Raw genomic sequence first — 16,177 nt, forward strand, 5'->3', positions numbered from 1 at the left:
CTAAATCCAATAATATCTATGTACAACAGTCAATGCTGATATGGGAAAATTACAGGTTGCAGATATATACATATAATGGCAATGGTAGATGAATGTCATTTTGTGTATGTGTTGTGTGAATTTAACAAACTTTTTTTTTTAGCTGAGCCATTAAAATGGAGTCAGAGCACTCCTGTTTATTAGACTACCATTCAGGTCTTTTTAGTAGAATACCATTCTGCTGGCTTAAAAAGGTCACTCTCCGTCCTTAAAGGTTATACCAGTGGAATACAAAATCTGATAGGTCCTACCAGGCTGAAAAGACTTCCAAAACACTTGTGTGTGTTTGAAGACAAGCTTAATTATCAGTGTCTTATCAAGTCGGCCACAATGTGACAAGTTCTTCAGACACAGCAACTCATCAAGATAATCACCTAAACAGAAGAGAGCTATTTGTCTTACAATGACAAAATTATAACCAATTAGGGTTCCAGAGGCCCTTTAAAATTATCTACTCCTCAATGCTTTCATTTTGCAAATAAGGAAACTGAGACCCAGAGTGAGTAAGTGACTTAGTAGCTAAGATCCCACTTCCCTTAGACTCCACCTTATTACCATCCTCTATCTATCTCTCTAATTAGAAAGGGAAGCCATGAATTCCAAAACATCCTTTTAAGGAAAGCACTCACCTCAAAATATCTTATTTCTCACCTGTCTATACTACTTTGGGACTTCTCTGGGACATTCTTCAGCCACCTTTCCCCATCTTTTTAGCTCCTTTTGTAAGCTGTCTTCTCCCTTGTTAGTTTCCTTCCTTCCTTACTCCCTCCCATCCTTCCTCTCATTCCTCTCTTCCTTCTTTTTTTCTTCTTTCCTTTCTTTTTGTATTTGTATTCTCAGTGTTTAGCACAACAACTGGCACATAATAGGTGTTTATTGACTGACTGTCTTGCAGCTTGTAAGTTGAGGGGAAGACAGTATTTGAATTCTATCTTCTATTCTCTGAACTTCTTCCAGTTTCACTAGGCTGTCTTGTAAATATAAGTAATTATTTTTATGGTTTTACAGCAGTATGATTTTATCTTATCAGGACATCAGCAAATAGATAAGATGCAAGACTATAAAGTATTAAATTTAAAAAAATTAATAAAACCTAGCCATGATTTGGGCACATTACTCTTTCCTCTACATTACAATAGCCAAATGTTTCATGTAGGTTCTGGTTATTAATTATCATCATAGCTCACATTTTTATAGCACTTTAGAAAGTAAGCAAGTTTAGAAAGTACTTCTCTTATAATAATTCTGTGAAGTAGCTAATTTAATTATTACTAACTCCATTTGAAAGACTAAGGATTTAATAACAACCCAGGGTTTCTGATTCTAATTTAGTGCTTTTTTTATGACACTAAGCTCCTTGCATCTAATCTATTTCCTATCACAATTCACTTACTATATCACAGTTATAATAATCTCTCCACTTCAACTTCAACCACATCACTTTTCAAAAACCTCCATATTAAATTTCACCTTATGCTAACCTGTAAAAAATCATTTCTTAGATCATCCAGTATTGTATTTCCTCTCATATTTTTCCTTGGTACTCCCTAAATCCCAAAACAATTACCATACCTCTCCTTAAAGGCTATCTTCCCATAATGGAAAGAGCCACCATTGACCATTTAACAGAGGCCTAATCTTAAATAAAGGCAGTAAGTATAAGTAGGTTTATTTATACAGCATGTTCATTTAGATGCATTGAGAAAACTTCTATCACCAATCAAAAAGATTTCTCATTGGTAGTCCATCAGCTACAGAATTTATTAAGCAGCTGCTTTGTGTCAGGCACTGGGCTATCTTCTAGGTAGGACACAAAAAAGGGCAAGAATCCCTTCTCTCAAGAAGCTCACATGAGATTTATTCCTCTTTGTGAAGCATTGGTGAGTTGGGTTTGGGTTTTTTGTTTGTTTGTTTGTTTGTTTTGGCTTGTTTGTTTGTTTTTAATGAGACTTACACAGTCATTGCCAGAAGTAGCTCAATTTTTGGAGGCTCCAAAGGAAAGTGTGGGAGAGAGGTATTAGACCAACTACCAAACTGAAAGATTACAGAGTCATTGTTCTGACTTCAGTGTTATATGTTTGGGAAACCTAGACAGTGTACCAAGGCCATGCCAGAAAACAAAATCACTTCCATTTGAACTGTCTTAGGAAGATTCTGAAAATCACCTGGCAGGATAAAGTACCAGACACTGAAGTCCTTTCTTGAACTAAACTGCAAAGTATTCCAACTCTATTGCACAGAGCACAACCCGTTGGACTGGCCACATTGTTAGACTGCCAAATGCATGCTTGGCAGAAAAATTTATTTTATGGAGAACTCACACAGGGCAAGTGCTCACAAGATGGTCAGAAAAAGCTATACAAGGACTCTCTCAAGGTTTTTCTTAAGAACTTTGGAATCAATTGTATGACATGAAAGACACTGGCATAGGAATGCCCAGCATTGTATGCCCTCATTAGAGAAGGTGCTGTGCTCCATGAGCAAAGCAGAAATGAATTAATCCAGAAGAAACTTGAGATAGCAAAATTAGAGAAACTCCCCCAGATGTTGTGTCCGACCTGTGGTAGAGCATTCTAAACTCATACTGTTCTAATCAGCTACAGTCGGACACAGTGTAGCTCAATTCTAACATAGTTTTGTAATTTTGGTCCTCTTTGAAAATGAAAGTCAACAACCATGTCCTTCCAAGATGTGAATGCTTTTAGGAGGACTAATATATTAAGTTCCAAATGTCTAACTAAGACAGAGACTAGATGGGATCTTAAGACCACCAGTTACCTGAAGGAAGTGGGTAGAAGAAAGATGAAAAAGAAAAGGGAGGGCAGGATTCATCTTATCTATTCACAATTTCACCTAGATTTGAACCTAACACCAAACCACTTCCTTTCTGACTCCTTACATAGTCTATATCTTCTCCAGATTGCTATTGCAAAACCACAATATTAAAAAATTGATGTTTCAAAGAGTGTCCACAATGTCTCTCCATTTTTATTTTCCATCATCTTCATCATTATCATTATTATTCACTTTAACTACCTTTAAATAATAGTCGATGTCATCTCACAGAATTTCAATATAAATTTTGCTAATATTAGGCAGTATGGTTATACTACTTCTAAGAAGCTAAAGTTTTAGAATTTTTGCTTACTATCCTTAGCAGTGTGAATGTCTTTCTGAATTCACTATAACTTCAGTTTGTAGTTTAATTATGCCTTCTCAATGTGATCATTTTCATTATTTTTGAAAGTCACAGTAAATGCATAATTAATAAAAATTTTTCAAAGTGCATCCCTTCCTCTCTAAAGTATATTTTGCTCTATTCAGACCAGACATGTTACTTATATGCAGTTCCATGCCTCAATTTTCCATTTGAAAAAGAAATCAATTCCATATTTTTTTACATCATGAAAGAGAGTAACAGAAGTGGTTACCATGGCCTACTCAAAGAAAATAGTTCCCCTTATGGCTGTCTGAAATGGTTATTATCCCCATGGCACAGACATACCCTATATTCAAAACTAAATTCTATACAATTTAAGAAGTCCTGAAAATATTCACACTGTCCAGTGATTTTTATAAGGGCTCTTTCTCAGTAATTCATGGATGAAAATCCTTTCTTAACAACAATGAATCTTCTTAGATCATTATAGATGCCCATTACATGAAAGGCATGGGCGTATAAAATACAACACACCCAGTACATGAAGAGTGACCATGGTTACTAGTTTGTTTAGAAATGAATAAAGATCACATCTTCCCTTCCATTTCCCAATAACTGTTGGAATAAACCAGAGTTGACTTGCTAATGACTCTAAAGCTAAATCCCAAGACTCATAGGGCAGGACAAAGGCTTTGTCTCGTGCACCTTTTTCTTCCAGATCAGATAAAGGAGATCGAATAAGACAATCTGTTAACTACATCTTGTCTATCTGGCACTGGGATAAAAGGCAGGCCCACAGAGTCTTGCTGAGCTGTCAGGAAAAGCAGTTAACATTTCTACTGTCAGATAACATTTCTGCACTCAATCATTTTTTTTTTCTAGCATTAGGGCCAGAAGGAAGGTAGTGGTTTTGTTTTTAACATGCTCTGAAACAATGTCTGATCTATAAGACTAAATGTTGTTCTTGTTAAATATGTCAATGCTTTGCCAATGTGGGAAATCTGTTTAATTTGAATGCATATCACAGCTGTCTATTTTGTACTAGATGAATTTTAAGGAATTGATTCCCTCTCCACTAATCTTCACCAGCAGACTGCTCCTTCAATTATTCCCTTGTGTTCCTCTAATTTTCAATCTCCATCGTATTCGCTGATTCCTTTCCTATTGTTTATGCATATGGCCTTAACTCTACCATCCTTCTTTCTTGACCTCTTTCTGGATCACCCCCCTCCTTCTGGATACCCTTTCCTCTCTGGATTCTCATTAATACTGTTCTCTCACAGTATTCTGATCTTTTTGGACTGATCCTTCCTGGTCTCCTTTATAGGTTCATCACTTTTTAACCTGTTTTTTTTTTTTTTTTTTTTAATTGTGACAAGTGTCTTCAATGCAAGTTATTTCCTTTGTAATACTTAGCGGGTTTTTATGTATTTATAAATGTCATTCTGTAAAGGAGATCGTAGGCTTCACCAGCCTGCCAAGGTGTTCACGACACAAAAAAAGCTTAAGAACAGCTGCTTTATATATCATACCACTTATGTACATGACTCCTAAATTGACACAGCCAGTATTCATCTAACCCAAGCTCTAGTCCTGTATCTCCAATTGCCTGCTGAATATATAAACCTGAATGCCCCATAAGTTCTCAAAACAATATGTTTATTTTATTTATTTTTTTATAGACAAATGGGGTCAAATGACTTACCTAGTGTCACATAGCTATTAGTATTATTAGCTATTAATATCTGAGATTGGATTTCAGTTTTGGAAATTGGATTTGAATTCAAGTTCTCCTGACTCCAGGGTTAGTACTTTATCTACTATGCCATCCACATGCCTCTCAAACAATATGTTTAAAACAGAACCCATTATGTTTCTCCCTAAATCTAGTCCTCCTAATTTTCCCACTTCTATCAAGGATGCCATCATATAGTTATTCACTAACAAAACCCAGGAGTCATCAACTTATCACTTGGTTGAATTTGTTGATTCCACCTCCTCCATATCTCTCTTTTCTTTCTACTTATGGCAAAAGAAGCTTAATTCAGGTCCTGATCACCTATCACCTGGATCATTCAATGGTCTCATTATTGTTTCCCTTGCCTCAAAAATTTCTCTTCTAAGTTTAGAAAAGTTTACCTGTTAGCATCTAGGACCAAAGAAGATAGAGCAAGAATTTTTAAAATGTAAAATATATAAGATGTAAAAATGTGTAATATATGAAACTAAAAAGTTTTTGTATAAACAAAACTATTGTAACCAAAATTATAAGAAAAGCAGAAAACTAGGGGGGAAGTTGCAATAAGTATCTCTGATAAAGGCCTCATTTCTTAAATATATAGAGAACTAAGTCAAATTCATAAAAATATAAATTATTCCTCAATTGAAAAATGATCAAAGGATATGAAGAGGTAGTTTTGAGACAAAAAATCAAAGCTATCTTTAAAAAATGCTCCAAGTCACTAGTGATAAAAGAAATGCAAATTAAAACAATTCTGATGTACTACCTCACATCTATCAGAGTGGCTAATGTGAAAAAAAAAAAAATATTGGATATTGGATGGCATGTGGGAAAATGGAATACTAATTGTGAACTGATCCAACTATTCTGGAGATCAATTTGGAACTATGACCAAAGGGCTATAAAAATGTGCATACTCTTTGTTATAGCAATACTACTTTGAGGTCTCAAAGATATTCAAAAGTGGGGGGGAGAAAGAATCTATTTTTATAAGAATATTTAAAGCAGCTCTTTTTCTGGTGGCTAAAAACTGGAAATCAAAGGTATGTCCATCAATTGAAGAATGGCTAAAGAAATTGTGGTATGACTCTAATGGGATATATACTGTAAGAAACAATAAGTAATATTTTTGTAATGGCAAGGAATTGGAAATTGAGTGGATGCCCATCAACTGAGGAATAGCTGAATAAGGTATATGAATGTAATAGAATATTGTTTTTCTATAAGAAATGTTGAGCAGGATGATTTCAAAAAAACCTGGACTTATATAAACTAAAACTGACAAAAATGAGCAGAATCAAGTGAACATTGTACATAGTAACAGCAAGATTATCTGATGGTCAACTATGACAGAATTAACTCTTCTCAGCAATACAGTGATCCAAGACAATTCCAATAGACTTTAGATAGAAAATGCCATCCGTATCCAAAAAGAGAACTTTCGGAAACTGAATGCAAATCAAAGCATTCTATTTTTGCCTTTTTTGTTGTTTGTTTATTTGATTTTTTTCCTTGTGGTTTTCCTCCTTTATTCCAATTTTTCTTTTTCAACATGACAAACATGGAGATATATTTAAAATGCTTGTACATGTATAATCTATATCAGATTGCCTGTGTGTCAAGGACAGGAAAGGTAAGGGAGAGAAGAAGAAAAAATTTGGAACTCAAAATCTTACAAAAAGGAATGTTGAAAACTATCTTTACATGTAATTGGAAAAATAAAATATTATTGAAAAGGAAAAAAAAAAGAAATGACAAGCAGGATGGTCACAAAAAAACCCTGGAAAGACCTTTGTGAACTAATGCATAGTGAAGAGAACAGAATCAGAAAATCATTGTACACAGTAATGGCAATATTGTTCAATGAAGAACTGTGAATAGCCTTAGCTATTCTCAGCAGCACAATGATCCATGACAATCCCAAAGTACTAATGATGAAGCATGCTACCTCCAGAGAAAAACTGATATTGATTATATACAGACTGAAACATTTTATTTTTCACTTTCTTTTTTCCTTTATTCTAGTCTTCTTGTACAAAATGACAAATATGAAGATGTTTTACATAATTGAACATGTATAACCTACATCTGATTGCTTACCATCTCAGGGGAAGGAAAGGGAAAGAATGTAGGGATAGAATTTGAAACTCAAAACTTTAGATGAAAATTTTTTTTAAATTAGAAAAAAAAATGTTTCTCATCTCCCTAATCCATCCTTTATATAGCTAGCTGCAAAACTACAGAGCTTTTTTCTTAAAGCACAGTCTGACTGTTTTCCTACTCAAGAAACTTCAATGGCTGGTTATTGCCCCCGGGGAACAAACATAAACTTCTCAGTTAAGCTTAGAAAGCCCTCTACAATCTGACTTCAATCCAGCTTTTCATTTTCAAGTTGATTATACATCCCTCTTCTTCATACCTTGAATTGTAGTGCCTTCTCCCTAAAATAATCTCCAATTAATCCTGTATAATGTGCATATATATGTATTTATGTATGTAAGCACGTATATCTTGTCTATTCATTGTTATTTATATACTGTCTCTAATGTTTCTTGAAAACAGGGAGCACTGTTTTTTGTTTTTCTTTGTATCCTCAGCCCATAGCACATAATAGATACCTAACAAATATATGTTGACTTGACTCTAGCTACAGCTAAATTAGCCTGCCACTGCTTCCCAAACACCATATTTTATTTCTCCCCTCTGTATCTTTGTCTGGCTGTCCCCAGTACTTGAAATAGTTTCTTTTGTCAACTCCACCTCTTGGAAATCCTAACTTCATTTAAGACAAAGTTCAAATGCTACTTCTATCAGTGTGTTAATATAGTACCCTCTTTCTTTCCATTCACTGTGTCTGTGTATATATGTATGTATATACATTATCTTTTAACTTGTTTTATAACCAGAAAACATAAACTCAGAGGTTATCTCATTTTTGTATTTATATCCCCAGCATTTAGCACATAGTAGGCATTTAATGAAAACTCCTAGTGAGGAAATCCCTTCTACTAATGTATGTCTGCTCTGCAATTTATAGAATTGGAAGCAACTGGTGATAATTGGGCTTAGAATCTGAATAAATAAGCTGAATAAAACATTGGGCCTAGAATCAGGAAGAACCGAGTTCAAAACCAGTCTCAATCACTTATAAGTTATGGGACTCTGTCCAAGTCACTTAATATCTATTTGCCTCAATTTCCTCAACAATAAAATGGGCATAATAACCCTCACCTCCCAAGATTGTTGAAAAGATGAAATGAGATCTTATTTATAAAAAAGTCCTTAATATAGTACCCAGTACATAGTAAGCACTTGCCTTTACCCTGCCCTTAAAGAGTTCTGTGGAGGCAGTGAGAGGTTTAGATAGTTTCTCCAAAACACAACCAATACAAGACTTAAACTTAGATTTTTAGGATTTCAAAGATCATATAGCCTCTAATTATACACTGATACATAAATGATGCATCCAAGACAGTTTTGCTTCCTTTCTACAACTCTGGTACTTAAAGTACTGTTACTCATTTCCAGGAGAGCTCAAAATACCCATTAGATGGATCTAATTTAAGAAGAATAAAAATGTAGATGAAGCTCAGGGAACAGACTAGAATGCCTGGTAGGTGGCCCAGTTAGAATCTTAATAAAAGGCACAATGTGTGCTGATCCCTCATCTCAGTTACTTAAAGCACAGTATACAGGAATGGGTTTGCCATATCCTACTAGTTATGTGACTTATCCCAACATTTCCATTTTATTGAATCTAACAGAACCTCTTAAATACAGTCTACTTGCATAGGATTATGGCTAACATTAATAAGCCTGAGTTTTAAGTGAGTCGGAGATGTATTTTTTCACTTTCATTCTCCTACTATTTACTATATATAGTTTAGGAAAGAGTGAGGAAACGAGGAAGAGAAAAATTATATGTTTTCAGCTGTTTTTCTTATTTTGAACTGTTTTCAACTTTAGCAAACATTTTCTTCACCTGTCTTCTATCATTATCCAAATCTAAGTAGAACCTCTAAAAAGGAATTAATTTGTATTTCAAAATGACTCATTTATATCTGGAGGGAGGAGGGCAAACCTAGCTTTTGTTCAATGACTAGTAGTAGGGAAATCATGGCTTTAGAGACATGAATTTGAATTCTACCTTTTACTGCCTTTTTACTAATTACTACCTTCAGGATCACTGGAAAGGCACTTAATCTCTAACTTAAAATTACAATCTCCTCATTTACAAAGAAAAAAATTAGATTAGATGGCCTTTACATTCTCTATAATAACTCTAAAGTTATACTTATGGGGCAAATAGATGAACAACAATCACTTTCTATCTGCTAACTTTGATTATTATAATCAAATGGTCAGGAGCTGATTTTCCAAGATTCTGAATTATTTATGTCCCTTGTTTTTGTCTGTTCAATGGTTTTTTCTTCCAGGTTCCTTAGAAAAGTCAAATGAAGGAAATATATTCAGTAATTATAACTTTATTTCATTTTTAAAAAGGCTAACCTTAAAAAAGGAAAAAGAGAGCAAAGCAATCTAAAGCTAGGTTAGATTCAAATTCAAACAAACATTTAATAAGTGTTTAATACATACACAGTACAAAGTAAGGTACTTGGGAACAATAGTATAATTAATCCAGTATTTATATAGCATTTAGAATTTATGAAGCACTTTATAAATATTATGCCAGATATTCCAGGATGTACTTGAAGGTAGGTGCTATTCTTATCTATTTTAGAGATGAAGAAACTGAGGCAGACAGAGGTCAGGTGATTTCCCCAGGGTCACACAACTAGTAAGTTTCTGAAACTGAATCTAAATTCAAATTTTCCTGATGTAAGATCCTTCACTCTATCCACTGCATCATCTAATATCCTCAGGCAAAGGTTTAAAGTATAATATGGGAAGCTGATACTATAAATAGGTAATGAAAATGTATAAGGAATTAGAAAGTACTTTGTAAAATCTGATTTGTCTGAATTTAATATATCTGTATTCTCTCTCTTTTGTGTTGGATAACAAATGGTTTCCATTTCAATGTCACTCAGTCAATAAACATTTATTGTGCCTTCTTTGTGTCAGGCATTGTGCCACTAGAATGGAGGCTAAATATTTACCAAGCTTAAGGAAAAGGAGCTATTCTGGTTAGAGTACTGTACCACTTTTCCTAGCCCTTTTTTCCTGTTTTCCATTTTCTATCCCTTTTATCTTAGCCTATAATTCCACTGACATGAGGAATTCCCAAAGTTGGTATGCCCTGAACTCTTGTGGATCAGCCACTTCACAAGATCCAGGTTTAGAGAGGTATTTGAGAGGTTTATGTGATTGATTCATCCTAAGGTATCAGAGTATGTGTATCAGAGGCATGGGTAAATCCACTTTTTCCTCACTCCAATACCCGTCACCTACTCACTTTGGAACACTTCATTAATTTTGCCAGAGAATGAAGGGATATGCTACACAAAACCCCATCTGAACCCTTAAAGAAGAGACTTTTTGATTCACATTGGGAGTCCCATGCGATCATTCTATTATCTCAAATACTAATGATATTAGTACTTGAAAGAAACACGATATTCCAAAATTTATCTCCCTTCCACAAGTTTTAAACATACTACTATGTGAGCGTTTAAAATGAAGAAGAAAAAAACTTAGATGGGAAAAGGGTTTGTTGTAAATGGAGAAATAAGAATATAAGAAACAGATGCAGTTTGTGCATTTGTTTTGTGTTTTTGGAAAGGGATAGGATTTATAATTTTTTAGGGATACTCTTATCAGGATATCCTCCCTATCAGGAAACTCCCAAAGCAAATTGGTAGCTGTTCTTGAACTTAATGGTCTTAGAGAGTTTTGTGGGGGGTTAAGTGACTTTCCCAGAATTCCTTCTAGGGTCCAGCTCACTTGATCTCAAGGATATACTGCCTCTCTGACTTGTATTTTAAAAGTTTAATACGATGATCTCAGGTCTGTCTAAAATGAAGTGGGATGCCATTCTATTCCATCTTACCCCCACTTAATTCAAAGCATTGCTACTATCCAATAACACCTTGTTCTCTTGACATGACACACAGGTGGCTTAAGAGAAAATGAAAGTCACATCAGAGCTGCCAACAACTACACTTCAGACCTGAAAATGCCATGTGTGCAGCTGGAGCAAGAACAAGAGCAGAAGGAACATTTTATCATCCTGTATAATTGAGGAGGATTGAAAAAGAAAAGGCAGGATTATTTACCTTTAGAACAATTTGGCTTCCTGAGGAAAAGGGGATGGGGAAGGCAGGCATAGCTAACATTAAATCTTTTCAAACGATACTTGAGTGTGCAGATTTGACAACAAATCCTATGTTTTGTTATTAATAAAAATATTTCTTGAAAAGATTCCCAGTCTCAAGGTGCCTTAACCCAATTCCCAAACTGCAACAAGTGGTACAATACTCCAGAAAAGCGTTTCCCAACTACTGGTTCATGGCAAATTTTTAGTAGTCTTAAGAGTTTTTATTTCCAAAATTCTTTACTTCTTAAAACTCATAAATTTAAAACAGAAAGTGGCTCCTCCTTCTCCCTGTGTCCTGCTCTTTCCATCTTCAGGTATCCTCTTCTCTCTAGCTCCTAGTTTTTGCCCTCCTCAACCATCTTCCTGCAGCTGCAGAGAAGTGAGGGGAGAGGGAGAGAAAAAAAAATATCAATCTTTTCCCAATCCACCACCTAATCTGAGTTAGGAAACCTTCATGGGAAGTGTGATATTCTCTCTTGTCATCAAATAGAGATGGAGTTAAAGCGTGGCCAAATGTAAGCAATCAAAACAGTAGTTTCCCCAGTTGCTCAAAGAGCGACATACTAAATTTTATCTTGATTTTCTTAAATTCACTCACTTGTGACCAATCTCATGAGCAATGGTAAAAGCGGAGCCCAGGCCAATGTCTTCATTAATGCTGCAGCTCCTTTCAGGCTCACACATTCCAGCCACAGAGGCCAAGCCTGAAGAAACAGAAGGAGACATAAAGGGTCAAGCCAAGGTGTTGCAGTCTTAAAAGCCCCTACTTATAAATGCCTGGATTCTTTTTTTAATAACCTCCACGCACAGAAGGAGCAGTTGGCAAAAGGTTAACTTTCTAGTCATTTGCAAAATCACTGGGGGGGAATTTCACTCTGCCGGCTAGACATTAATATTTTTTGAACTGCAGTCAGTGCTGGAAAATGTCTAGACGAGGGGTTAGATTTATAAATTTTACTTCTGGTAACTTGGGACCACCTAGTAACTTGAGCCAGGAGAGGGAATTCAAGAAAGCATTTCTATTTTAACATTCTTGAGGCTGCAGAAAGCAAAATGTATCCACATTATTTTTCTAAAGAGATCTGTTTAAGTTTAGTGGGTTCATAAAAATATACAAGCAACTTTTTTTAGTTACCAAAAAAAAAAAAATGAGTCCCCAGTGGTTAAAAAAAAAAAAAAAAAGACATTTTTATAAAAACAAAACTAAATGTTATCAATAGAGGGAAAGAACTGTTAAAAAAAAAAACACGCTGAATCACTAATGTCATGGTCTAGTGTTTTTTTCCCTTTTTTTTCCTTCATTTCTTTAAATCAGCATTTCTCAAAATTAGTCTTGATGAGATTGTTAGTATCTTTTTAAAAAATATTCTTAATGGAAGGGAAATCATTCCCAATTTGGAAATGCAGGCCGTAGTTCTCCTATCCTACTGTCCCCTTTGGTGTATTGAGTATTCCTAAAAAAAGGAGATAAAAATGGTGCTAATTCATTGATGCTAATGAATGGCAGGATTCCTCAGTTTATCATGTAGAAGCTTTAACATCCATTCCAAGAGAATATCATGCTCTGCAAATCTGTATATTCCTCCAAAATAGAGATGAGAAAAAGGAACTTTTATGTAAAAGGAAAAATGCTATTCTGTATAAGGAAAGAGATTCCAAATCATTTAAAACTGAAAGAAATAAAGAGGGACTAGGAGAAGTCACTTGGAAGAAATCAGAGGAAATATAGGAAAAAACATTTTACATTTATGAATAGACGACTACCTTGATCCAAGTATTGGTAATTGCCTTCAAACCAACCAACTAAATTTCCCAGTTATGCTAGTTGACAGTTGTATCACCAACAGGAAAGCTCTAAAAATCATTCTTCTATAGTCTCCATGTATCCTATGCAACTCTACCTCCTTCCTAGCAACCAGAATAAAATAGAGATTAAATTCACTGAGGGATTATTTATTGCACCCCTGTTTGGAAGAAAAAAGAAAAAAAAAATAGACCTCCAAGACCTAGAGTACTTTTAAAAACCAATACTGGTGATTCAAATATATAAATAATCTTTTCACTAATTTTGATATTTTGTAGAGAAATACAAAGGCAATAATAACAAGATGACGAGAAACTGGGCCATTATCTATTCAACAGGATTTAAAATCTTTTTAACTGACTAGCACTCTTTTGTCCCAACATATTAGATAACATTTTTAAAAAAAAAAAATTATTAACTGTCCTCAATCTTATTCATTGGTATTATTGTCTTGGTCCCATTGACTGAGTTCAGAAGAAGCATAAGTGAAATAGCAGATAAAAGGAAACAAAGTAAAAATCTTCTGCCTTTTGAGGCTTATGAAACTATATACGATGGATAATTACTGTTCAATTAAGATTTTTTTTTCATATTTTTCCAAGCCAAAGTAGTATTGCAAGGGCTACATTTTTACTATGTTTATATTTATATTATATATTTAAAATAGAGAACTCACAACAATTCCCTGTAGAATTGTAAAGTTTTTAAGCACAGATTTCACTCTGAAGATTTATATAAAATTTCTAGCTATGCTAAGAGAATACATTAAGAAGAATAACTAGCCATAAACTATTTGGTGAATGTCTATGAATGCTCCTAAACTAAAAAAACAAAACCCAATACTGTCTTCATTAATTTTCTTCTCTCTTGTGATGCTACAAAATTCTCTTCAGTGTTGGTGATGGGTTTGATTCCCAAGTGGGACAGCAGAACTTACATTTTATGGTAACAGATCTTACCCCTCATGCTATCTAGATTTCTCACAAGGGAAATTAGCTAAGAGAATTCAGATAATTACTAACAAAGGAAAAGCCACTCAAGTACATATGTCTTACTGATAGTGGGAGTCATTAACATTTCTCATAGATGAAAGTCAGTACAGATGTACTTTCATTATAATGTAATCTCCTTGAGATCAGGTCACTTATTTGATTTTTTTTCCTATATTCTCCATACTTTTTTGTTGTTCAGTAGTTCAGTCACATTCATGACCTCATGGATTTGTGTTTGGAGTTTTCTTAGCAAAAAAAACTGAAATAGATTGCCATTTCCTTTTCCAGTTTGTCCCCATTTTACAGATGAGAAACTAAGAGAAATAGGGGTTAAATGACTTACTCAAGATCACACAGCTAGTAAGTGTCTAAGGTCATATTTGAACTCAGATCTTCCAGACTCCAGGCCCAATATTCTATCCACTATGCACCCTGTTCTCAAGATTTAGCACTTAAGAAATTCTTGTTGGATTGGATTCTAGATGCCTGATTTACAGTTGGAATTTTTACTTGTTTGTTTGTTTTGCCTGGGCTTGTAATTTCATTTTGTGAGCAACTCCAAGACTGACAATTCATCTATTTTACAGAGAACCTTGGGGCACTGAGAGGTTAAGAGACTTTTTGGAAGTCACATAGTTAATAGATATCAGGTCCTTGTTCCACAGGCAGCAGAAAATTGCTTCTAAATTTTTCTTCCTTTGATTTAGGAAAACCAAAATGACCCTAATATTCTTTTAAGAATACAAAAAAAAATATTCTTAGTTTTATTATGCATGATTACATTTATACTTGAATGTAGATAAAATCTACGAAGTCTAAGAAAAATAACTTATTCAAGAGTTGAAAGGGAGCTCCAATATAAAATATATAAAAAATAAAGAATTCCTTTCCAGACTATCTCTCTGATAGCTGTTTGCCCAGCTACTTCTACTCTATATTATTGACAAAATAATGAAGACACATTATTGAGTTTTGGTTCAGCAATAGAAAGAAAGTTGACCAGCCTCCCAATCAAATCCACTTCCATGATGAATTTCTTCATGCCCTACACCATGATGAAGATGACCAGCATCTTTTCTCAGTTAAGCAAAAAGCACAAACCTAAGGGGAGAAGCCAGTATCTGCTTTTTCACTTTCTCTTTCCCTGGGTATCTTTCACACGCAACTTTCTTGCCATCTTTGCCTTTTACTTTTTGATAAGACAAAGGTTAATAAGGAAAGGAAAGAAAGGAGAAAAAACTAACTCTTCCATTTGGAGCTGTTCTAAACAGGTGCTAATGTCAATACCTGTATTAAAAAAAAAAAAAAAAAAAAAAAAAAAAAAAAAAAGGAATAGCTACCATTACAAAGAAGCTAGATAAATTTCAATTCACTCAATACATGCATAATTTTGCTAGGATCTTATCTGTTGTACCTAAACTCCCATTTATAGCTAAAGAAAAATAGAACAGATAACTTTTAAAAACAAAATTACATATTAAATCTTCTATATTATATGCATTTCTATATTAAAAAACAGTATCACTTTGTTTTTGTATGGCATCTTTGTTTCTAAACAACTTTCCATTATTATCCCATTTGATCCTTACAGCTTTGCTCTGCTGTGAATATATGATATTAATCTTACTTCGAAGATGAGGAAAAGGAAACCTGGGGAAATTAATTGTCCAAGGTCATATGGTCAGTCAATTAAAATCGACATATCTTATGACTGTCATCTCAGCTCTCTTTCCATTAGATTAGACTGTCATTCACTGAACCAAACTTTCAGGAAGGAATTCTCTTAGATGTAAACTTCTTTAATTAAAGATTTCCTCACAACTATACCTTCCTCAGTGATAGGAACTTAAAATCCTAGTTTCAGGTAGAGCTAATTTCAGATAAATGAACTTAGCTATCCAATCAGAAATTCTACTGGGAGAAACAGAATGGAAGAAAAAGAACACATCAGTTCAAACCACAAAAAAAGATTTGGACCTTTGGAAAGAAGTTCCACTGCACTTACCAGATAGTTCTAATCATCCTGCCCTCCCTTGATACACACACATGTACACACACACACACACACACACACACCAGCAGATTACCCTATTCACCCAAGGATTCCAGCTAGGCTAGGGAAAGTTATCAAAAATGTTAACTCTACAAAATGACTGAATTACAT

The 16,177-nt window shown here is 34.4% G+C and overlaps 1 protein-coding gene across 2 annotated transcripts in view; it reads right to left on the bottom strand.

The window, feature by feature from the left end:
• The window catches only part of ADAMTS6 (ADAM metallopeptidase with thrombospondin type 1 motif 6), a 322,872-nt gene that overhangs the window by 162,856 nt on the left and 143,839 nt on the right, over positions 1-16,177 (bottom strand). For both annotated transcript variants that reach the window (XM_031965568.1, XM_031965571.1), the window contains exon 9: positions 11,816-11,921. In XM_031965568.1, coding sequence (XP_031821428.1) covers positions 11,816-11,921 — 106 coding nt within the window. The remainder of the gene's footprint in view (positions 1-11,815; positions 11,922-16,177) is intronic.

This window comes from Sarcophilus harrisii, chromosome 1, assembly GCF_902635505.1.
Source record: "Sarcophilus harrisii chromosome 1, mSarHar1.11, whole genome shotgun sequence".
NCBI classification, from domain to species: Eukaryota; Metazoa; Chordata; class Mammalia; order Dasyuromorphia; family Dasyuridae; genus Sarcophilus; species Sarcophilus harrisii.